This window comes from Sebastes umbrosus, chromosome 1 (assembly GCF_015220745.1).
Source record: "Sebastes umbrosus isolate fSebUmb1 chromosome 1, fSebUmb1.pri, whole genome shotgun sequence".
Taxonomy (NCBI): Eukaryota; Metazoa; Chordata; class Actinopteri; order Perciformes; family Sebastidae; genus Sebastes; species Sebastes umbrosus.
The window spans coordinates 8,560,412-8,584,251 of NC_051269.1; the positions used below are offsets into that span (position 1 = coordinate 8,560,412).

At 43.8% G+C, this 23,840-nt stretch overlaps 2 protein-coding genes across 2 annotated transcripts; one reads left to right on the forward strand and one right to left on the reverse strand.

The window, feature by feature from the left end:
* Positions 1 to 1,883: 1,883 nt before the first annotated feature.
* LOC119484820 (pyruvate dehydrogenase [acetyl-transferring]-phosphatase 1, mitochondrial-like) lies at positions 1,884 to 6,026 on the forward strand. Its single transcript, XM_037763938.1, has 5 exons — positions 1,884 to 1,932; positions 2,195 to 2,737; positions 2,881 to 2,933; positions 3,389 to 3,935; positions 5,245 to 6,026. The coding sequence occupies exons 1-5, from the start codon at positions 1,884 to 1,886 to the stop codon at positions 5,517 to 5,519; spliced, it is 1,467 nt and encodes a 488-aa protein (XP_037619866.1). The 3' UTR covers positions 5,520 to 6,026.
* A 2,098-nt stretch (positions 6,027 to 8,124) lies between these two features.
* Positions 8,125 to 22,806, reverse strand: LOC119492271 (RNA-binding protein 39-like). The gene is given in 16 exon segments (XM_037776606.1): positions 8,125 to 8,573; positions 8,651 to 8,729; positions 8,958 to 9,063; positions 10,606 to 10,711; positions 11,274 to 11,360; positions 11,459 to 11,657; positions 12,004 to 12,069; positions 12,191 to 12,337; positions 12,636 to 12,788; positions 14,660 to 14,777; positions 14,868 to 14,921; positions 16,668 to 16,696; positions 16,698 to 16,845; positions 17,696 to 17,745; positions 20,920 to 20,982; positions 22,649 to 22,806. Coding segments are annotated over 15 exon segments (1,497 nt in total). The 5' UTR covers positions 20,971 to 20,982; positions 22,649 to 22,806; the 3' UTR covers positions 8,125 to 8,469.
* Between the last annotated feature and the right edge of the window lie 1,034 nt (positions 22,807 to 23,840).

The window sequence follows — 23,840 nt, forward strand, 5'->3', positions numbered from 1 at the left end:
ACAAATGATCAAAATCACTGTGAACAACTTACTGGGTTGGCAGCATGGTCTCAAACAAACAGATTTGTGCAAACAATTTGCTGGTGTGTCAGCATGGTCTCAGTCAAGAAGTGACCTGAACCGAACACACCCAGCCTTTATGTAGCCTCCCCTTCTCTAGACTCCTCCCCTGGTGATTAAGGGGACTCTGTTCCCTCTACCTGGTTTCACAGGATTGACTGCAGGCTTGAGATTTTGAACACATAATGTGTAATCTCAGTTTATATACTAAAAATCAGTATGAAGCTTAGATACTGTAGATCGTGTGTTAATATTTCTGAGTGAGCAGGATGGTGGTGCAACTGCAGAATGAGTTTATTTTTAAATAGGCTGTGTATAGTCTGAATGTGTTTTAACAGCATTTCAGTGACAGTTTAAATTTACTACATTTGTTAAAGTAGCTGAAATAAAACCATTAAACAAAATGCAAAAATTAAATTAAAACTTCAACTTCTTCAACTATAGTGTGAACAGGAAGAGGACTGAGGCCCCGTTAGAGCTGAAGTGGACCAGAAACATGCTTCACGGCCTGCAGCAGGACGTTTATGGGTTACTGATTACTGGGTGAGATATGAAATCTGTCAAAGGTCACACACAGAAACAAAGACGACGACCGACAGAAAGTACAAACATCCTTCAACAGCACACCTGTGCAGCTGCATGAACAGGCCTCTGTGAAAAGAACCGATCTGCTTCAGGAAACAAGAACCAGACTCCTTCAACTGAACTGAGGATGAAGATGAAGAGTTAACCAGGAATCAGACGCTCAACACACACACAGTGAGTTTCAGCTTCACTGATCTTCTGTTCAGCAACATCGACGAGGATTGACTGAATACATTCTGAAGCCACTGGATATTAACCCTCTGAGACCCACAATAGATCCGTTTCTGTCTTTTTTAGGGGGGTCCAGGAGGTCTTTAGGGGGAGAGAGCAGGTCAACAGTAGATGTCACATAAAAGTGGTGTACTTCATCTGAAAGCTGAGAACCTGTAATAAATTGGAAAAGTGTATAAGTATTCAGAACATTATGAAAGAAGTACATGACGGCCATTCCCAATAACACATTTGTACTGCGTGTAAACAACTGCATGGTTTTTGCCCCAAACTGCATGTGATTATCATAAAGTGGGCATGTCTGTAAAGGGGAGAGTCGTGGGCACCCTTTACATTCACATATCTCAAGGTCAGAGGTCAGAGGACCCCTTTGAAAATGGCCATGCCAGTTTTTCCTCGCCAAAATTGAGTGTAACTTTGTAGCGTTATTTAGCCTCCTTCATGACGAGTTGATATGACATGGTTGGTACCAATGGATTCCTTGGGTTTTTTAGTTTCACATGATACCAGTATCTTCACTCTAGCTTTAAAACTGAGCCCAAAATAAACTCTATGTAGCTAGTTTTGTAATAGTTGTTGGGATGGTTTCACTGTCGGTTGGTTCTCCTCCAGGTTTCACTCCGTTGGTTTTCCTGCTGGTTCTTCTTCTGGTTCTCCTGCTGGTTCTTCTGACGAGCGGCCATGCTGGGAAGAACAGGAAGCTTCAGTGGATGTTGCAGGTTTGAGCTCCGGCAGTGCCGTCACTCCTTCTCCTCCCCTCCCCCTCCCCCTGAGCTCCCCAGACTCCATTACCGAGCAGGCAGTGAGATCAGGAAGTACAGGATGGGGCAGGAGGCGGGGCAGATGAGCTCAGATCAGATCAACCGCATGTTAAAGGTGAGAAAGTGAATCTGTACTTCAAGGTGTCAATCAATCAACCAGTCAAACTACTGATCCAGCGCGTTGCTTTGTTACGGCCGTCGGCGTTCGATACCGCCGTACGAGGCACCCTCTAGCACCTATATAAGATGCACCGGGCTTTCCATCAATTACTTCATAAAGCCATCTGCAACAACGGTAAACACTAAGAGATGTGCGCCGGGAGTGTGGTGATGTAGTTTGGTGGGAGGTTGATGGGTCCAACAAACACAAGGCGTTCATCCAGGAGACCGCTGTTCGTGTCCTGTGTGTTAAGTTTCACTTTCACGTTACAATCATCTGTTCATTGTGTCCCCTGTTCACAACTGTCGGTTTCATTTTCACTGTACAAAAGTTTTAAGTCCAACCATGTTGTTTTTTCCTAAACCTAACTCAGTGTTTTTTTTCCCTAAACCTAAAGTGACGCCACGGTGTGCGACAAAGCGGCGGTATGTGACGAGTTGGGATGAGAACGTGTTGACTGATCTGTCTGTCTTCTTTTACCAGGCCAACGAATACAGCCACACCCTCCCCAGAGGCCCTGCCTCCCATGGTGTCCTGGGTTTCCATAGCAACATGTTGTCATCCAACCATCCCAGCGAGGACCGCCGGAGCAGCGCCACCTGCCTGCCGGGCCGCGGCGGCGTGCTGTTTGGCGTGTTTGACGGCCACGCGGGTTCGGCGTGCGCTCATGCTGTCAGCCAGAGGCTCTTGTACTACATTGCCGTGGCAACGCTCCCGTTAAGGACGCTGGCGGAGCTTGAACGGGCGGTGGAGGAGGAACGGGCCGTACCGCCCCTGCTGGAATGGCACAAACACCCGCAAGACCACAGCTGCCTCGACGGCGGAGCGAGCTCCTTCCACAGCCTCCGAAACTACTGGCAGGAGAGGCTGGACAACGAAGATGAAGAGTTGGAGGAGGAGGAGGAGGAGGGGGAGGAGGCGGAGGTAGGGGTGGACTGGTGTCAACATTTTCAAACCGGTTTGATGTTAACAGACTGATCTTTCAGTTCCTCTGACAGGAAGTGAACAAAGCTTTCACATGTCGTGATGTCATTATCTGTCTCCTCTCTGATTGGCTGCAGGATGGCGGCAGGGTGACATCAGCGCTGGTCAACGCTTTCTGTCGCCTTGACTACGACCTGTCTGTGGAAGCCCAGGTCCACCTGTCCATGTCTTCACCCAGGTCCTCTTCCTGTAGTCACACTCCTTCTGTTCTGCTCTAAACTCCTTCACTGTGACAGATAAGGCAGATAATGCGAGTCCTCAACAGTTTGTGTTAATCAAAACAAGTGCGGCCCTTTTCCACTACAGGAACTTACTGACCTGTAATCTGGTTCTTCACAGAACCTGAACCTGTAAGAAACTCGTCCTCAAAGCGGGGGCAGAATAGAGGAAACAAAAGCAGAGACGATGGATACACCTGAAGTTACAGGTGTTAAGTTCCTGTCGTGGAAGAGGCCGACAGATCTCAGCCCAGATGAATTATGTTCATATCGGACAATTCTGTGTTCAATTTCCTGGCTGCTGGATCCACTGTTTTCATTGGTTGCTTCCAGCGTTAGTCACTACGTGAATCCTCTCTGTCCACAGATGGTTGTCTGTCCCTGGGGAGGCGTGGTCTCTGTCCTCCCCCCTCCGGGTGGCACTCTCTGGCAGCACGGCTTGCATCGCCCATGTCTCCAAGGGTGTCCTGCACGTGGCCAACCTGGGAGACAGCCGGGCCGTTCTGGGTGTCAAGGAGCCAGACGGGAGCTGGTCAGCGGTCAGCCTCACCAACGACCACAACGCACAGAACCCAGACGAGCTGCAAAGGATTCTGGGGGAACACCCGCTGTCAGAGCGGAAGACGGTGGTCCGCCACGAACGCCTGCTGGGTCTGCTGCTGCCCTTCAGGGCGTTCGGTGACGTCCGCTTCAAATGGAGCGCAGAGATGCTGAGTCGAGTCTACGAAACGCGACCGGACGTCCTGTCTATGGTCAGCGAGGCAGTCCGGACGCAGCCGCCACACTACCTGACCCCGCCCTACCTGAGTGCCCAGCCGGAGGTCACCCAACACCGCATCCGACCTGCTGACAAGTTCCTGGTCCTGGCGACTGACGGACTCTGGGAACTGATGCACCGACAGACGGTCATCCAGTTGGTGGGGGAACAGCTGACAGGTAAGAGAACTAAGATCCTCACTAAGTCGCAGTAGAAAGTTTTATTAGATTGTGTTCCAGTTTGTGGGATAATAAGGAGGCCTGACCGCTGAGACTTTAGACCACCTGAAGAGGTATCGCAGAGCAGGACCATGTCCTGATGTATTTGTTAGGAGGAAATTCTACCCAGACATGGAAGTGAAGCAAGTTGAAGGCTGTGGTTGAACAATCTTTTTTGCTTACTTGGAATCCCCATTAGAAGCGCGATGTGAGTGAGACGTGAGCGGCGTGCAAGTGTTCTGTTATCCGATCCACACCGACTTCAGCCGCCCGTCGGCAGCTGCTCCTGGGCAGCTGAGTGGACTGTGACTGGCTAACCTGCTTTCACCAGACTGACTGACTGATATTTACTGAACCAAAATAGTTTTCATGTTGTCTCCATGGGAAGAAATCAGCAGTGTTTGTATTCATGGATTTTATTTCCCCAGCTCCTGTAGCCAGTGAGGGGAATCTGCCTGCAGTGAAACAGGCGAGCTCACAGACAGACTGAGAGCCTTGATCAATCCATGATGATAAAGTCCAAAACACATATACAGCTGGATTTCTGTGTGATTTAAACAGCTGTTTATGCAGATTAGGCTTCACTAAACGTGACAAAAACAAACTTGGGGTTACGACCAAACTGAGCGCGTCATTGATCCCAATTTGTTTGTTGAAGCAGTTGAAGTGTGCATGACAGCAGTTGAAGTGTAAATGATGAAATCAGATGAAGTGTTAATGATGAAAGCAGTTGAAGTGTAAAAGATGAAAGTAGTCGAAGTGTAAATGATGAAAGCAGTTGAAGTGCAAGTACTGAAATCAGTTGAAGTGTTAATGATGAGAGCAGTTGAAGTGTAAATGACAATAGCAGTTGAAGTGTAAATGATGACAGCAGTTGAGGTGTAAATGATGAAAGCAGTTGAAGTCTTAATGACAGCAGTTGAAGTGTAAATGATGACAGCAGTTGAGGTGTAAATGATGAAAGCAGTTGAAGTCTTAATGACAGCTGTTGAAGTGTTAATGACAACTGTTGAAGGGTTAACAATGTTAGCAATTGAAGTGTTAATGATGAGAGCAGTTGAAGTGTAAATGATGACTGCAGTTGAGGTGTAAATGATGAAAGCAGTTGAAGGGTTAATGATGTTAGCAGCTGAGGTGTTAATGATGAGAGCAGTTGAGGTGTAAATGATGAAAGCAGTTGAAGTGTAACTGATGAAAGAAGTTGAAGTGTAAATAATGACAGCAGTTGAAGTGTCAGTGTAAACAGTGGAAGCAATTTGTTGTTGTACAGGCCTACAGCAGCAGAGACCCATAATTCCCGGCGCGGGCATGACGCTTGGTGGCCTGCAGCGCCTCCTGCTGGAAAGGAAGGGGCGTGTTCTGTCAGTGCTTGAGGACCAGAACGCGGCCACCCACCTTCTCCGCCACGCCCTGGGGGATGATGGGTACGGAGCGGTGGCACCAAACCGCCTGGCCAAGATGCTGAGCCTGCCAGCAGAGTTGGCCAGGAGGTACCGCGATGACATCACCATCACTGTCATCCACCTGAACGAGCCCGACCTTTAAATCAGGACACCTGCAGGAGTTTACATACCCGGTAAACAGGCATGTGACAAATTAGTAACTTGTGCTTTTACTCTGAACTTTGTTACGTGTTCGCCTGTCTTCTCTTTGTAGTTTGACTTTAACTACAAGTAGCCTACAGGTCGGATTTAACAGGATTTAACTATTCCTGTGACTTCCTGTAAATTCTTTGAAGGCGGCTGGAAACGGCTGGAAACTGTCCGACTTGACCGCAGCTTTTTGACACCTCCCCATGCTGCTGACGCCTGATCTCGTCTACTTTCCTGGCGAGTCGCAGTTCATCTCGAACAAGCTAAATGTGTTTTTAGAGAAACAAGACATCCTTTCCTCTGAAGCGTCACGCGAAGCAACGTCCGTTTCTGATGACAGCAGCAGCTGATCACAGCTGGATCAGCTGTCAGTCAGCTTTAACAGCTGTAGAGACTTCTGATGGAGTTGGTCTCTGCACACATGTTCACTGATCTAATACTAATAAAGACAGTTATTCTCAGTGGCAGAGCAGCAGCGTTTTCTCTCTGTAGCCTGTTACCTGTTTAACAAACACCTGCACATGAATAACATCTGCAGTCTGTATTTCTACTGTGGACTGAGTCCTGCTTAGAGGACCAGGAACCATCTCAACCGTCACAATGCCTTTATATTAGTTTTGATTGTGAATTCAGTATTTAATAACCCAGAATATGATTATGGTGTCTTTTGAACACTGGACATTATGTATTAAGCTGAATATTTCAGGGAAAATTAAAATGATGTAACTCATATCAAACCCGACACTCAGGAATTATCAGCCTCACGTGACTGAATGGAAATGAGGATAAATGATGTAAAACGTGTTTGTTGCTGACAGACAGACTCTCCTTCTCTCTCTGACTTTACTTGTATCCTTAATAAAAGTAAATGGGGGTAAATAACAGATCATGCAAAAAAAAAAAAAAAAAATGAAGAAAGTTGTTTGTGGTCAGTCTGTTGTTCAGACCTACAAATTAACATGTTTTTAACAAGATGGTGAATCAGAAAACAAAGAATAAAACTTGGGAGTGAAACACTTGAGTTTAATCTGTTGTCCGTCTTCACTCCGGTATGAAACTTCAGTGATGTTGACGTCTATCAGATCAGTCCGATCAGCTGCAACGTCCAATCAGTAACTGATATCCAACAAGGGGGCGTGTCGGTCAGTAAAAGACTTCTGTGAAGGCTGCTCTCGTGTATCCTCGCTCATGGCTCCTCAGAGATCCCTCCTCCGTGCAGAAATAAGCTTTGAGATGATATTCAAGTTGGCGCACCAGAACGACTTCCAGTTCAATCGAGGATTGAGGAGAAGGGAAATGTCAAATAAGAGACTTGGGATGCACCCACTGATATCAGTTTCACATCATTATCATAGATCATTTAGTTGTACATATTTTGCAGTACAACGTTATTATGGTCAGTTTGAGAATTTATCAACAGTCAGGTAAATGTCATTTGAAAATCTGCTCCTAAAGTAGTGTTATTATGGTAAGGATGGCCTCTGAAAGAGGCCAACGGCGGTACCACGGTTTTGCACTCGCCGGCTCACGTTACCGCAGTCTTGGAAAGGAAGGAGTGAGCGGAGGGGCTCGGTTGGTTACAAACTGCAACCAAACCACTAGATGACGTCAAATCCTACACACCGTCCCTTTAAGGCAAATATTATTATTAATAAGCAACTTTTTAGGTTATGGTTTTGCGAGCTTATCCAGGTGATGAGACAACCCAATGTGAGCCTCAGACACACAACACTCTGTGACGCAGGACGTTTTTAGGGAGTCCCAAGTTCAGATTTTAAACATTAAATTTGTCTGAATCTCTCTGAGGCTACTTAGAGGGACTATTTGTAAGATTCAGAATTGCTTGTTAACAGCGACACCTGTGGCCTTGAAATCAACGAAAGTCAGCATCGAGCTTGCTCGCTCTAAATAGACATGAACGAACGTCGTTCAAAACAGTGAGGCGACACACGTCAGCTAAAACCACAATATCACTCTATATTTCAGCTGCTTGGCAGTAATGTTAGCTGACCAGACGAAGGTCTCTCCATGAACATGATTTAGATCTGATCCTAGTGTTGGCTTTTCCTGACTCTGCGCAGGCTGAGGGAGCGAGGACTCCTCAACGAGTTACGTTATCGCCTCCCGACCGCAGCCGGCAGCCGAAGACACCAGCATCCGGTCGGTAACGAGACGATAACGTAACTCGTTGAGGAGCTCCGTCACTTCACAAGACACGGAAAACCTCTGTTGGTCTGGAGGAGCTGCAGCATTTATTTCTGCACAAACGTCCACTGTACATTCACTAGATATTCTCAGAGCTAAACTAACTCTCCTGCAGTGTGTAGTGAGCGCGCGTTCACGTCTAGAGGTGGAGCGAGTATGCGAGAAGTCTCAGTGAAGGCAAGCAAGCAAGAGGAGACGAGGCTCCGGCCACTCGCGAGCGCGCATATGCGAACGTGCATGTGTCCCGACCCGCTACATTTATACGCTTAAAAAGTTCACAGGTGTTGTGTGATAGCCAATCAGAATGCAGTATTCTCAGTGAACATAATGTAAAAAGGACACAGCAGCTGTCAGTGACTTCAAAATAAAATTTAATAAACATTTTACAAAATCAAATTCTTGATTAGAAAACACTTAAATACCAAACGGCTTCAAACCAACCAATCAGCTGACATCATCTTCATCATCGGCCGGCCTCCTCACAGCTCACAGAGCTCAATCTTTGGACGATACTCAAAACGGACCACGCCCAGAAATGCTAATGAGAATGAACAGGAAGTAACCAGGAAGGAAAGAAAAACAGCGTCCCTCGTCTCAGACCTGACGAACACAAGTGAAACTGACTCGTCCGTATCGACCACTAGGAGGAGGATATAAAAGAGTCCGATGTCCAATCAGAGGGCAGTGTTGTTGGTGAGTCACCGTCGCGGGGGCGGGGCCAGCGGCTGTGTGGCGACAGCAGAATCTGGGAACAAGTTGTGGTAGGTGGGCAGAGGGACGTACGCCGCAGTGATCATTTTACCTGAAACAAAGGGTGAGACATCACAGCTACTTTCTGATTGGTTCACAGCACAGAGCACAGGTGTCAGGATGTCTTACCAGCAAAGTATCTTCCGTGTAGAGCGTTGACGGTGGCCATGGCGGTGGGTATCGACGGACACTTTGCGTAAATGTTTCCCTGAAAACAAGCAGAGGTCAAAGGTCAAACCCTAGAGGTTAAAGTATGACAGACACACAGGATCCCAAAGATACAGGTAAGAAACAGAACTGAGGAAACTACATAGAAATAAACTTCTTTTATATCTATGGGTAACTAGTTATCAACGTTTCTTTACTAAATTCTACTGCCTTCCTTTACCAACAGTGAGATCAGAGGACTAACAGTGAGGTCAGAGGTCATGTGTACCTCAGCCGAGTTCTTGTCGATGTAGATGTGAACGACTCCTCCGTGTTTGTTACACTCCTCTATGACATCATGCTGGATATCCATCTCCCAACCAGGAACCACCTCACTGAAACACAGAGGTTGTTTGTCAAAGTCATGGAAGGATTCTTCAATGGCGGAATTTCAAGGATGCTACGTCATCGGATCCCGCTGAAGGATTGTTCCAATGTTGAGGATCCTTTGAATTCTACCGGGGACGGAGTCCTTCATTCACAGGATTTGTCTTTTTGAGCTCCTAAAAACACCCACGATCCTATGAGCACCATGCATTTCCTCTCCACCAAAATATGCGGGTAAACTTTCACTTATTTCACCTTAGCAGTCCCCCAAAATCTGTGTCTGAACAAATATGAGGCGAGAAAACTCGCAATCCAGTTGCTGAATCTCCACTCATATTACATCTACAAGGCCTAATTTACAAGTTTGTTCCGACTTTCGTTGTTCAGCGACAGACTCGTTTAGCGAGCTAACCCAGTAACGTTAGCACGAGCACGAAGAGGCCAGCAACGGCAGAGAGAGACAGCAGCGAAAAACAGCATGTAGAGTTGGTAGATTTTCACATCTAATGCGGTGAATAAATGAAGGGTTTATTTTGACCAAACCAGAGTGAAAAGGTTGTTGGAACAGTGGAAAGACTAACCAAGACGGGTTTGAGGGGATTTAATTTGTTTCCGTCGGTTGAAAAGTGTTTTACAATATGCAAAGGTAAAATTGCTGTGTTTTTTTCTATTGAGTCTGGTCCCTTTGAGGAGGGCATAACAGCTGTTTCTTTTTACATCTAAAGCGGTGAATTAAGGGTTTATTTTGACCGAACCAGAGTTGGTGATTGTTGAAACGGTGGGAAGACCAAGACGGTTTTGGTGAGTTTTATTTTGTTTCTGTCGGCTTTGAATTAAGTGCGTTTTACAATCGGCAAGGTAAAGTTACTGTGTATTTCAAAGGAGTCTGGAAGCTTTGAGGAGAGCATATTGGATTTTATGTACGTTAATAAATTATAATAACAAATCCCTGTTGATTTTATTTATTTTAAATAGGCCTACATGTTTTTAATCTGTTTATATTGTTTTGAGGAATGCAAAAATCAATATTACTACTAGAAATTGTAATTTACTGAATTGTTCGAGATAAAGTTAAAAAAACAAACAAAAAACAAGCATGTCCATTTCTTCCACATCTTTGAATCCAGATGCGATGCAGAGTTTAATTAATAGTTAACAGAGTTTAAATGTATTGATTATAGGCTCATTTATGATTTGCAGCTCAGTATATACCATAGACTGTGTATGAAGATGGAAAATAGTATATCATATTGACATAATATAGTATATCAAATAGAATATAAGGTGAAATGTAGTCATATAGCATAATATATAGTGTATTGCAGGCAGGCGGAGAGACAGACTGGTGTGTGTGCCTCTTAGGGTTGACCATGTTGGACAGGTGTAGAGACAGACAAGTGTGTGTGTGTGTGTGTGTGTGTGTGTGTGTGTGTGTGTGTGTGTGTGTGTGTGTGTGTGTGTGTGTGTGTGTGTGTGTGTGTGTACCTGTTGGGGTTGAACATGTTGGATAGTTGGACACAGACAGGTGTATAGACAGACAGTGTGCGTACCTGTTGGGGTTGAACATGTTGGACAGTTGGAAGCAGTGTGTGGCTAGCGGCTGAGAGGGAAGACACTGAGCAGCAGAGTTCATGTTGAGAGACGGATTCATGGCAGCTGAAACACACATTTAAAACTTGATTTAAATCTAATTACATTGCACACATACAGGACTCACACATTAACACCTACGGACTGTTACTGCAGTACTGCTGCTGTATTATCCATATTTATCTGTAACACATCACTTAAAAGGTGCTAAATTCAAAATCCAGGGCATATATAGTGCCTGCACACAGCTCTCAACATGGCGACGACTGAGCCAGTGGCTCGCAGCTAACAGTGCAGCATAAACAGCTGTCAATCATGACGTCTCACCCCCTTTTTATAGCATCATATAACTAATTAAAACCAAACTGATCAGCAAAATTAACACTTGAACAAACATCAGCGTGATAAGAACTACCTAAAATGACAGAAACCATCTTTGGGAAAAATGTATTTGATGTGTATTTTGACTTTTTAGTTTGGCCCATGTTCCATCTGCTAACATGGAGGAGGTGGGATTTATGACCTATACTGCAGCCAGCCACCATGGAGTGATCCAGATGTTTTGGCTTCACTTTTGTGGAGCTGTCATGTCATCCATCTTTATATACAGTCTATGGTGTGTGTGTACCTGAAACAGCAGCCATGGCTCCGATAGCGATTGCTCCACTCATCTGCAGAGCCTGCTGAGCGGCAGGAGGGATCTGTAGACCTGTACCTGCTCACAGATCAAACACACACACAAACATGACCAGATTGCAGATGAAGGTTATGGGTGGATGTTGCAGGTGGATGTTTGTAAAGGTGGTGCCTCACCCTCAGCTAGTCGGGCCATCAGCTGCAGGCGTCCGGTAGTCCCAAGGTCGATGCCGGTGCGTTCGAGCTCGTCGCTGTCGAGGAACGAGGAGGAGGCGTCGCCCCGCTCCGTCACGTTACCCACCTTCATGGGTCGACCCGCCAGCTCGAAGCCGTTCAGCTGCTCCAGAGCGTTCTTAGCACACTCTGCATCTGCAAACTGACAGGTCAAATTCAAATGTATTTGTATAGCACCATATCATACAAAAGCAGTTCAGAGTGCTTTACATACAAATTGTACAAAAAAGCAGCAAAAATGTGAAAACGGATACATCCATATCTACATCAATACACATAAAAATACATATACTGTTCATACAGTTAGTTAGTTAGTTAGTCATTTCAGTCTGACGGCTGATTAAGACACTTTAAAACACTGAGAGACTCCTTTGAAGACATCACGCAGGACTCTGAGATGGACACTCAACATTTTTTTGTATAGACTGAAAGATGAATATAAGAAGATCAATAATTGATAGCGACGCTGATGAAGACAAAGAACTCACGGTGATGAAGCCGTAGCCTTTAGACTGTCCTGTGTCACTGTCCATCATCAGCTGGATGCTTTCAATCTGTGAAGACAGCAAACATAAACCACCTGTCTCACACAAAGACTTTACCTGTGTGTGTGTGCGTGTGCGTGTGCGTGTGCGTGTGTGTGTGCGCGTGGGTGTGTTTGTGTGCATGTCTGACCCGTCCAAATGGCTCAAAGATTCCTCTCAGCATCTCCTCGGTGATGTTGAAGTGCAGAGAGCCGACGTACAGCCTCATCGGTCCTGCTGTTCCCTTCTGCAGGTTGTTGGCTGCTGCTGCTGCTGCGGCTGCTCGGTTCTTCTCTGCCTGCACACACACACACACACACACACACACACACACACACACACACACACACTTAACTTAAACTTTATTTTTATCGTCATATACATACAGGTACATACATGAAATTTGACCTCTGAATTTAACCCATCCTAAGCATTTAGGAGCAGTGGGCTGCTAGAACACCCGGGGAGAAATTTGGGGTTCAGTGTCTCGCTCTAGGACACTTGGACATGTGGACAGAAGGAGCCGGGGATCGAACTGCCAATCCTTGTGAGATCTGCTCCATTTAACCAGCATGGAGGTATTTCTGTGTGTGTACCTGTGAGGCCTGTACGATGATGGGAACTCCCAGCAGCCTTTGTCCCGTCAGGCCGATGGCCAGAGGAACTGAATTAGTCTCCGTAAACTCGATGTAGGCGATGCCCTTCGACTTTCGGGAGTTCCTGTCAGAAATCATCCTCACATCCCGAACCTGAAGAGCAGAAAAAGTGAAAACTTTGAAATGGTTGCACCCTCACACCGTGAGTCCAATTGACTTATAATTTGAAACACATATCAATGTCCTCTCTAAAAAAGCCTCTTGAGCAATAAAAGCCACCCTGATGGATGTTTTTGCTAATTTACATAATGTGAAAAACAGTAACGTGACATCTAATTTGGGGATTTTGACTGAAACAACACAAAATTTGGTAAACTGCATTGTCGGACTGAGACACACGTTTCTATTATAAATGAGCAAGATCAGTCAAAAAACATGGAAGCTATCAATAAAAAGTCTTAAAAAGGGTGGGGCTTAGCAGGAAATAAAAACTCAAAACTCAAGTTGTCTTTGAACTATCCTGATTGAACTAAAACGTTAATCTTCTTTAACCAGGATTAAACTAGTAAGTGACATTGCTCAGCTTTGTGTCACCCACACAGTGGCTTTAATTTTGGAAATTGGGCTGCTTCCTTCTGTGGGTTTGAACCCGGGACTGCTGCTTGTGGCTAGATTTCTTTTTGTTTTGCACCAGGGAAACACAATGTTGTTCCTCTACTACCACACTGTATATACTGTAGATGGATGACAATAAAGTCTCTCTGATCTTATGTTATTTACACCTCAGATCACATGTTAATACCAGGTCTAAATGGGAGAACCAGTGAGAGGCTTTTACTGTGAACAGTGTCCCGAAATTAACTTTTTGACTCACCGGCCAAAGTGACTGGGAGATAAAATCCACCGGCCAAGCATATTTCTTACTGGCCAAAATAATTATTTGCCTTTCGGTGTCACATTTACATTTGTTTCAGTACATTTCATTGAGATAATACGGTATTATGTTGAATACAATCTTAGAGAAGAGACCAGAGCAAAACTTAAAGCAAATTAACTTAAATATATTAATAGTTAATCAATTGAAGCCTGAATACTGCGCTTGGGAGGTATCTATTTCGTATACCTTCCTGACATTTAACTGGTTAAAAGCTACTAGAGGTGGGACCAAATCATTGTTTTGCAAGTCACAAGTAAGTCTCAAGTCTGTGCACTGAAGTCCCAAGTCAAGTCCCAACTCAGGTCTTGAGTCCTAAACAAGCCATATGCACCAAATGTAACATAATTTTAACAGCAGAGTAACTGGATCCAACTGGTGCTCAGTAACGTAACGTTAGTTCTTCATGGTTTTCTCCTGAAACGTGATTGGATGCTGCTGGATTGGTTCAAACAAAGTGGATCTGGGGAGTTAAGTGTAAGATAATCAAACGCAAGTCCCAATAACATTCACCGGAAATAAAGAGTCCAGAGTTCAATAAAAAAAACACACCACTTTTCAGAGATTTAGCAATAAGCAACAAAAGATAGAAATTCAGTTTGTTCAGTTCCGATCAGTTAGATCCTCTTCCCAAACAAATCAATAAAGGATCTCTGATCAGTTTGTTCAGTTCAATTATTTCCACACGAGTGAATCCTCTTCCTGAACAAATTAATAAAGGATCTCTCAAAAAGTAAACAAACCCAACATCTCCGACGCTGTTGTATGGCACTGTTGTGTGTGTTTGTGTGTGTGTGTGTGTGTGTGTGTGTGTGTGTGTGTGTGTGTGTGTGTGTGTCTGTCAAACTCCGTCACAGAGAGCAGAGGACAGAAGCAGTACGCCCGTAACGTTAATTGACACCAAAACATGGTAGAGACTCTCAGTGTAATCGAGTTTAGTTTTTCTAACATGATTAACATGATTTTGGTACAAATGTTTACCCGCCAGTGTGGTGGACAGCCTTCCGAGAGTTACTCGCCAAAAGGAAAATGTACCCGCATTTGGCGCTTGTTAATTTCGGACCCCGACTATGAGGGCAGCAATGTTTACCTTCCCCACAGCAGAGAAGAAATCCTCCAGGTCTCGAGGTCGTATCCTGGCTGCCAGCTGCATACAGAACACCGTCCGGGCATCCCGCTCCTCTGGAGTCAGGTTATCTATGGGCTGCCTGCACACATACAAACAAACCAACAAAGCACTCAGTCTCACACTTCTGCATGCTTTGCCGTTGCTCATGAGCATGTAGTCATAAACTCACCTGAGTGGACTCTTCTCCTTCCTGACGGGACTTTTACTCTTTGACCGCCGGCGACTGGAAACACTAACAGAGACACAGTCAGAGTTCTGTAAATATATACATGTAATACATTTGAAGCTTCGGACGTCTGTCGTCATATTTTATGACGTCATCAACCTTAAAAAATGTATGGGGCTGTTAGATTGCTGCTAGACCGTCCTGTTGACACATGTGCGTGCCTCCCTTTGTGTGCGGCAAGCAAGAGAGCAAACAGTTTTTTGATCGCAGTGATAGTGTTGATCTTGAAACGCCAACAAATATGGATTGAAGCAGAATATTTCATTAGATAAAAACATGTTATGAATTTTGGAAATGCTTAAATCTATCTTTTTTCAATAAATTTTGACTTTTGGACTTTACAACGCTCTGGAGTTATTGGAAATGTTTGGATCACATGAGTCGGAAACAATCCTACGCAGCCACCGCTGGAATCTAATTCTACAAATAGTATAATACTAATCATATTAATGTAGCCCTGATCATTATCTGCAACTGTGTAGAAATACCGGGTTTAAACACAATGAATAGACATGCAAAAAAAAAAAAAATCTGCGGAGTATTCGAATATTGATTCAGAATTCAAATGTCAACATTATAAATGAAGCTTCAAAGCTTCGAACTATTCGGTGCAGCCCTAATACAAACTCAACTCTTCCTCCATGTTTACCCGTTCGTCTTCATAAATTCTGTACGATGTTTCCACAGCACTGATTCAACGGTACAACAACAGTTGTCATGTTTTCCCAGATCAATGTTAAAACACTTCCTCCAGAGTCGTCACATTAAAAGTCTTGCAGCCTTCTTTGTGTAAGTAGGCTTTTAATGTGAAAAAACATGTTGGTGACGGTAGCTTGAAACCACAATTTCTGTTAAGACACAAAGTGTTCTCAGCAGAGTGGAAAGTCTCACAATATACTGAAGTGATCATGTGACTGCAGGTGTGTGTCCACCTAGTCCTGCTGTAGAGGTCGACCTATAGTGGATTTTAAAGACTGATATAATAATGATAGTTTGGAGCAGGAAAAAGCTGATAGCCGATTACTCGGCCAATAAACCCCCCTAACTAACTGACATCTAAGTCAAAGTAATAAATAACTAAATTAATAAATCTGGAACTGAACATCAAAATCAAAGTAATAAATAACTAATACATAGATCGGAAACTGAAGATCAAACTTTTATAAACCATTAATGTTTGTGCATATTGCCGGTGTAAGGATGGTCCTAAAGTGTGCGATTTCACTTCAGAGAATGGATAGTGGCTGGATTATTTGGAAAAGAGAATGCCAAATTGGTAAATTCAGCTGAATGATTTCTTTTCCTCCCTGTCTGCCTGTCTTGTATCGTGGGCAAAGAGCCAATAGTGTTGCATTATATATTCAAGCGATAACCTTTGTGGGGAGAAATAAACTGAAAACTGGTCTGATATGAGGTGAATACCACTTGTCTGCTTGTTGTCTGCTCAGCTGTTCACCGGGAATGTAAAGTTTGTAACGCTATCGGCAGAATAATGTGGTTTTTTTTTCACGGCGTGGGGAATTGCTTTCTGAAAAAAAAAAAAAAGGATCTCAAACTATCTAAATAATAAATATCTAAAACGTAATTTAACGTCTGTCGTGCTTGTGCATTTATGGCTGGAGTCCCCATGTGACTGGTGGAGGCAGCGGAGCCATCGGCCACCATCTGAGCCCAGTTACACCGATAACGATAGTTTGAAAAACGTCCCATCGGCGCAACCTCTATCCTGCTGGAGTTACTCACTGCTGGTGGTGGTCTCTGTAGCGGCCCCCCCCTCTCTCTGCTGCTGCGGCGCTCTCTGCTGCTGTGACGCTCTCTGCTGCGACTTCTTTTCTTGTCTCTGCTGCGGCTGCGTTTACGCTCTCGACTCCGGCTGCGCTTCCTTTCACGGCTGCGCTTCCTGTCGCGGCTGCGCTTCTTCCTGTCAGACACACGGCAGGCAATCAGAGTACAGCGAGGCTAATTGTTTACCTCGTACTACATGAGGAAAAATGCACACACACCTGCAGCTCACACTGAGCACACACAGAGCGAACCGGGACTAGACAATTAATAATAATTCATTTATTATTAATAGGGATGGTACATTTCTACTGCGGATTATAGTACTGCCATTTTTAGCAGCCTTTAACAAACACCATTTCCCATAATCCCACATGGGATATATAACATTCATTCATTATCCGTATTTGCTCATTTTATTCAGGGTCGCAGAGGGGCTGGGGCCGAACCCAGCTGACACTGGGTGAAGGCGGGGTACACCCTGGACAGGTTAGACTAGCCAGACTATCACAGGGCTGACACATACTGTAGAGACAGGCAACCATTCACGCTCACATTCACACCTACGGGACATTTAGAATCAACAATTAACCTGCATGTCTTTGGACTGTGGGGGGAAGCCAGAGAACCCGGAGAAAACCCACGCTAACACGGGGAGAACATGCAAACTCCACACAGAAGGGCCTCAAGCCGGGTTTGAACTTGCGACCCTTTTTTCTGCGAGGCGACAGTGCTGACCACTGCACCACCGTGCAGCCCCGATATATAACATGTATATATTAGATATACAGTATATACACACAAATAAAAGTGGACACACACACACACACACACACACACACACACACACACACACACACACACACACACACACACACACACACACACACACACACACACAACATACCATGTGCATATGCACGGTAGTACTCAGCTCTGCATGCACCAATTGTTAATATTGTTACAGGTAGACAGACAGGTGTGTTTACCTCTTGGGGCGCTCCTCCTGTCCGTTGGGGCTCTGGTTCCTGGACTCCTCCTAAGGTCGACAGAGAACAGCATGAGGAGGCAGAAGCAACATTTGGGGGGTGGGGGGCTGGGGGTCAGTGGTCAGTCTGGGTCAGTCAGTCAGTCCCGGGCTGCAGCCCGGGCTCTGTGTGTGTGTGGGAGGGGGGCTGGAGCTCCGGCAGCAGACAGACTCCAGAGTCCAGCTCTTCTTCAGCTGGCTGGATGCTGTGCTGGTTTTGGGTTCTGGGTTCTGAGACTCCTCTGAAGGGCCCTGAAGCAGACAGGAGTCTTAGTCACTCAACTCAGCCCAAAACCCTCCACACTAAAGCCAGACCAGACCAGGCCAGACCAGGTGACAAGTTTACAGTTACCAATGGAACCACAGTCATGTTACCATGGGGACCACAGTACAGTTACTACCTTCATGTTTGTGACAGATCACACTGGCAGTCAGGGGAGTAGAGGTGAGAAATCGTTAGGCAAGTCTACAAAGAGAGATAGACGGGCATTTATTCATGAAGGAATGCCATCATCATCATCATCATTATCATCATCAGCCCGACTCTACTGCTCAGAGACTCAACACTAGAGTTGGGCCGGTGTAAAAAATGTCAAACCGGTTATTAGGCCAAACATCAGTATACAAAATGTAACCAATAAATGTTAGCTCTGTTCTCTTTATACATCCATGATCAGCTCCATCGAAGGCATTTAACATAAATGTCAGTTTATGGGTGCTCTAAAGTTGTAGCGGTGGCCCATTTGACCATGGAGATGAGAGCGATACCGATAGACGTTACCGCAATACGATAATGTTTCCTGTCCATGACAGAGTTAGCATGCAGCTTTAGCCGTGATGTCTAGCTCTGCTTTTCCTGGCAATGTGTGAAACCCAAAGTCTTCCCATACTTTACTGGTGTGTAGTGTTTACCACTTTGGATTTAAAATGTGAGGGTGCAGGTCGCATCCACGCAGACCCTCCGACGTTTTATACTTTCTCATATCGGCTCACTGCGGTTTGTTTTGTTTGATGGATACGGAACGGATATGACGTCACGTTAATCAGACTACAACAATAAAAGCGGTAATTTTCTTCTACCTCCACATAGACTCAAATGAAACAAACATATCGATCCTGGCATTAAAAAATCTATTTCAAAATCGTAAAAGAAATTGCGATACATGAGTGAATTGATTTTTTCCCCCACCACTAGCAGTGACTGCAGTGTAGTGTTTACAAGTTACCTCGTCTGTGTTTTTGGGCTCACCTCTTTCATCGGCTTCAAATCCCAAATTAGCGCAGTTTTCTTTAAGACCAACTGTTCCATGTCTCATCGCCCCAAAAAACACATGAACTTTCTAGTAAACAAACACAGCGTGTGCCGTGCCTCCTCCCACCTCTAATGAAATTGAATCTCCTTCATGTTGCCGGCCTCAGCTCGGCAGTAAATGATCACAGTCTGTAAGACACTAGTTCAGGGTCTGAAACCAACTTTTTTTATCTGCTTATCAGAAATTTTATCTGCCACTTTTGAAATCTCTGCGTTAAATGAAGGAATAACATTTTAGATCTGATGTCATTCAATGTTCCGATATATTTTACACAAAAAACGATATATACATGGTAAATTACAGTTTTCGAATTTCACCGTAGCTTCCGGGGGTGCCCTATTTTTTGGGGTAGGGAGGGTACTGCACACAGTACTGTACTGTACTTTGTTATTGTCATCTATTGTGGTTGTTTGCATAAAAACGCACAATTCAAATGATTATTATTTAAATATTTGCTTTGATTAAGAAAATCTTGGCAAGCTGCTTAGAGCTAGTGTTAGGAAGTTAAACAGGTCATAAGTCCCTCTTGAAGATCTATTTTATATTGCTGTGAAAACATCTCCTTCAAACAACTGGATTTATTAAAGTTTCTTGCCAAAAACACATCATGAACACATGATAACGTTGTAATTTACCATCGCCCTATAGTCATTTTTCCTGAGCAGCGGTTGAACGCCTCATAATAATAACTCAATGGCACCTCCATTAATGTTAGTAGCTCTGATATTTAGCCACCAGGACTGTGCTGCCCACCGGCTGCTAACAGGTATCGTTACTAACTCTCCTCCTGCTGATTTCAACGCAGGTTTGTTGTTCATAGTGTAGCTTTATCAGGGGAAAAAAAGGGTGCGCTCCTCAGGTTTAGTAGCACCAAGGTGTTGTGTGCTTTTTATTCTCTCCGCCATGGCTCCGGCCCTAAACAAACTGAAACATGATACAGCGTGTAATTGTGGGAAAGCATCAATACATAGGAATCGATAGTCACAGAAGCATGAGATACCAAGGAATTTCTGAGATTTGTGGTATTTCAACAATATTTCACATCAAATTTGCACATATTACATACAACTTTGCTCATGCCCAGCTCTTCCTTGTCTTCATTGTTTTTAAATCTGAATTGCAACAAGAGGCCTGTACTAAGAAGCAGGATTTGTGGTTAGTGAGGTAACTTCGGGGTTTTCGTCCTACAATGATGGTTCACTTCTTACCAGGGTAGATCCTAACTTATGCTGCACACCTAACCTGCTCCGGAGCAGGTTATGTTCCAGATAAGAGATCAACTCGTATAAAAGCCCCGCCTACTGACCAATCAGAGCTCGGTGCACGGATCATATGATAATATTACACAAATACAAAGAAGTTACAATCATAATCCAGGCTAAAAGCAACACAGTTTAAACTGACAGATGCAGGAAGGACAGCTGGCTATATGCTGTGGGTGTTTACCGCTTTGAATTATGTTTTAATATTTATTTTTTTACTTGCTCTCAAGTCTGTTTCACACCGCCGGAGACGGGGATGCAGCTGAGAGAAGGCTGAAATAGTCACACACGCCACAACTTTGTGTCGTTGACGAAGTCGGAAGGCCATCCTGTTGCAGACTACGGAGCCTCCGTGTTATCATAAAATATAGGCGCAACGTAACGATCGTCTATACGAACTAAAACAAAAGCTGTCTGTATGTAGTCTAACTGTTTAGGTTAGTTTGCCACGTATCCTCAAATTCTTGTAAACTTATCTGCTGGCTGAGACAACAAGCAGGAGGAGACAGGAGGAATGAGGACCACGTTCAGATGTGGTTCTATGTGAGCTGTGAGGAGCAGTAGAGTCCGGCTGAGAGTCTTAGAACCACAGAGGACAGACTGAGTCTCACCTTCATATACGGAGCATCCAGCATCGCCTCAATGTCCAGGTCGTCTGCCATTCTGCTGCTGTTCTGCACACACACAAACACACACATTATATAAACATGTAGCATAAATAATAAATAGGACAGGCAAGAGTTGATAAAGAAAAATAAAGATTTAGTGACACCTTAACTCAAATCTAAAATCAACGGTCACCATAATAACACACACGAAGGAGTTACAACCAATCAAAATAGTTTGATTTGATCATAAGGACCAAGGCTATTGATCTGTTTATTGACAATAAGATAGACCAATTGGTTCGTTTTAGAGCCTTACTTAAACAGGGGGCTAGACGCCGGCGTTCAGCTTGGACTGACAGGGTTAATAACCACAGAGACAAATGGATCAGCTGAATTTCCCTCTGGGGATCAATAAAGACTCAATATCATCATTTTATATTATCTCATATTATATTATGTATATCATCTCCTCGCTTTTAGAGACCGAGTGGTTTCTGCTGTGTCATCAATGTTCTGTATTTTGATTGGACAGCAGCAGGACGCATTAACCACCTGCCCAACACACTACACACTGCTGCCGTCCACCGTCTTCTAGATTTAAACAGAATAAAAGTTTTGTTAGCATCACATGTTTCTAACTTAATGGAACCGTACTTGATTTAGTTGTGAGGAGACGAATGCACATAAAGAAAACTCAATAAATGATGTGACATTAACACACAGCAGCACTCCGGTGTGTTTTAGAGTTAAATCCTAAATATTGTCATGAAGAGTAAATATTGATAAGTATCTGATCAATAATCTGATGTACACGTGGTCAGTGTCAGAGGTTAGAACAGACAGTCCGTTCAGTACTTTTCTGAAGTACTTGTACATTTATCTGACAGTTAAAAAGTATGATGAATGAATAAATAAGATGTATTTATATTGATAAAACTATATGAGTTCTTGTCCAACATTAAAATGCTGCTTATAATACTTCAATTAAGTAAATAATACTTCCATACAAATAGCTTCATATATTCTGAGTACTTTGATACCCAGAATACTTTGACTAAAGTAAATAATACTTCAATACAAATAGTTTCATATATTCTGAGTACTTTGATACTCATGATACTTAAATTAAGTAAATAATACTTCCATACAAATAGTTTCATATATTCTGAGTACTTTGATTCTCATGATACTTTGACTAAAGCAAAAACTATTTCGACACAAATAGTTTCATAAATTCGGAGTACTTTGATACGCAGAATACTTATAGTAAAGTAAATACTACTTGAATAGAACAATACAAATGCTGTTATATGTTCTTGATACTCGTGATACTTTGACTAGAGTAGAATAACATGACACACAGAGTCACTCAGAGAACAGCTCGGAGGCTACATTAGCTGTTGGCCACGCAGCTAAGAGCTAAACACGTCGCTCAGTGTCCCGCTAACAACCACCGGACGTCACCGTTCAGCTCCCGTTAATGCGTGTCCGGTGGGTCCCTCAGCCCGGTGCTGTGACCTCAGCCGGGTTGATATCAGGTGAACTCTACCTGAGTCCTCCACGGCTAGCAGCTAACAGCTAACGGCTAACTGCTAACTGTTAGCTGTTAGCCGTTAGCAGCTAGCTGTTAGCTCAGGAGTCTGTCGGTGTGGAGCAGCGAGACGGAGCCGAGCAGGTGTTTCCCCGGTATCTACCGGCAGAACACCGGGGCAGCTTGGAGAGAGAGGTTTACCTGAACACACAGCGGCTCTGAGGAGGATCACCAGCAGACCGGATCTCTGTCCGGTTAACGGTCGCTTCTCGGTAGTTGCCCTCGCGACGATACTGCGTGCTCTAAATGGCGCTGAACGGAGCTTCGCTGTTCTCGCGAGATATTCCTGCCGCGAGATCATAACACAGAATAATGACTAGTATGGAAGTGATGCTGTTTGTAGCTGCATCATAGATATTTTAAAGCAGGGCTCCGGAGCCACATGCGGCTCTTTAGCCCCTCTCCAGTGGCTCCCTGCGGATCTTTTTTTGTGTACATTTTCATTTTTATTAATCATTGTTGTAGGTCTATGGTACGACGATACGAAAGAGTATCAGGGCCACATTGAGGAAGGAAAATAAATCTGAGATTTAGAGAATAAAATCATAATATTACCAGAATAAAATCACAATATTACGAGAATAAAGTCAGAGGTTTACGAGAAAAAGAGTCGTAGTATTATGAGAATAAAGTCATAATATTATAAAGTAGTAATTGTACGTGCCATTTTCTTTTTTTCTCGTAAAGCTAGGACTTTATACTCATGACTTTTTTTTCTCGTAAAGTAATGACTTTATTCTCCAAATTTTATGACTTTTTTTCGTAAAGTTATGACTTTATTCTTGTAATATGACTTTTTTCTCGTAAAGTTATGACTTTATTCTCGTAATAGTACGACTTTGTTTCTCGTAAAGTTATGACTTTCTTCTCGTAATATTACGACTTTTTTTCTTGTAATAATATGACTTATTCTGGAAATCTCAGATGTTTTTTCCCTCAATGTGGCCCTAATACTCCATAGTACATTTGCTCTTTGGCCCTCACTGCATTAGACTTATATACTAAATACTTAAGACTATAAACTGTGTTACCTTCATCACAATGATCAAATGTTTTGCGGCTCCAGACAGATTTCTTTTTTTTTATTTGCCTAAAATGGCTCTTTTAAAGTTTGCTGACCCCTGTATTAAAAGAACCTAAACCTAAATAATCACCACTGTTTTATTTTCTTTGTGCATTATTTTACTTATTTGTTTTTGGCAGCACAAATCTCTTCACATCATTCCAATGAAACACACAGAAATTGAAATTAAAGAAAGTAAATCAACCCTCAGAGGCTGGTGCACATTATAGAGACAAACAGGTGAACATGGAGGACATGTTGAGTTTGTAT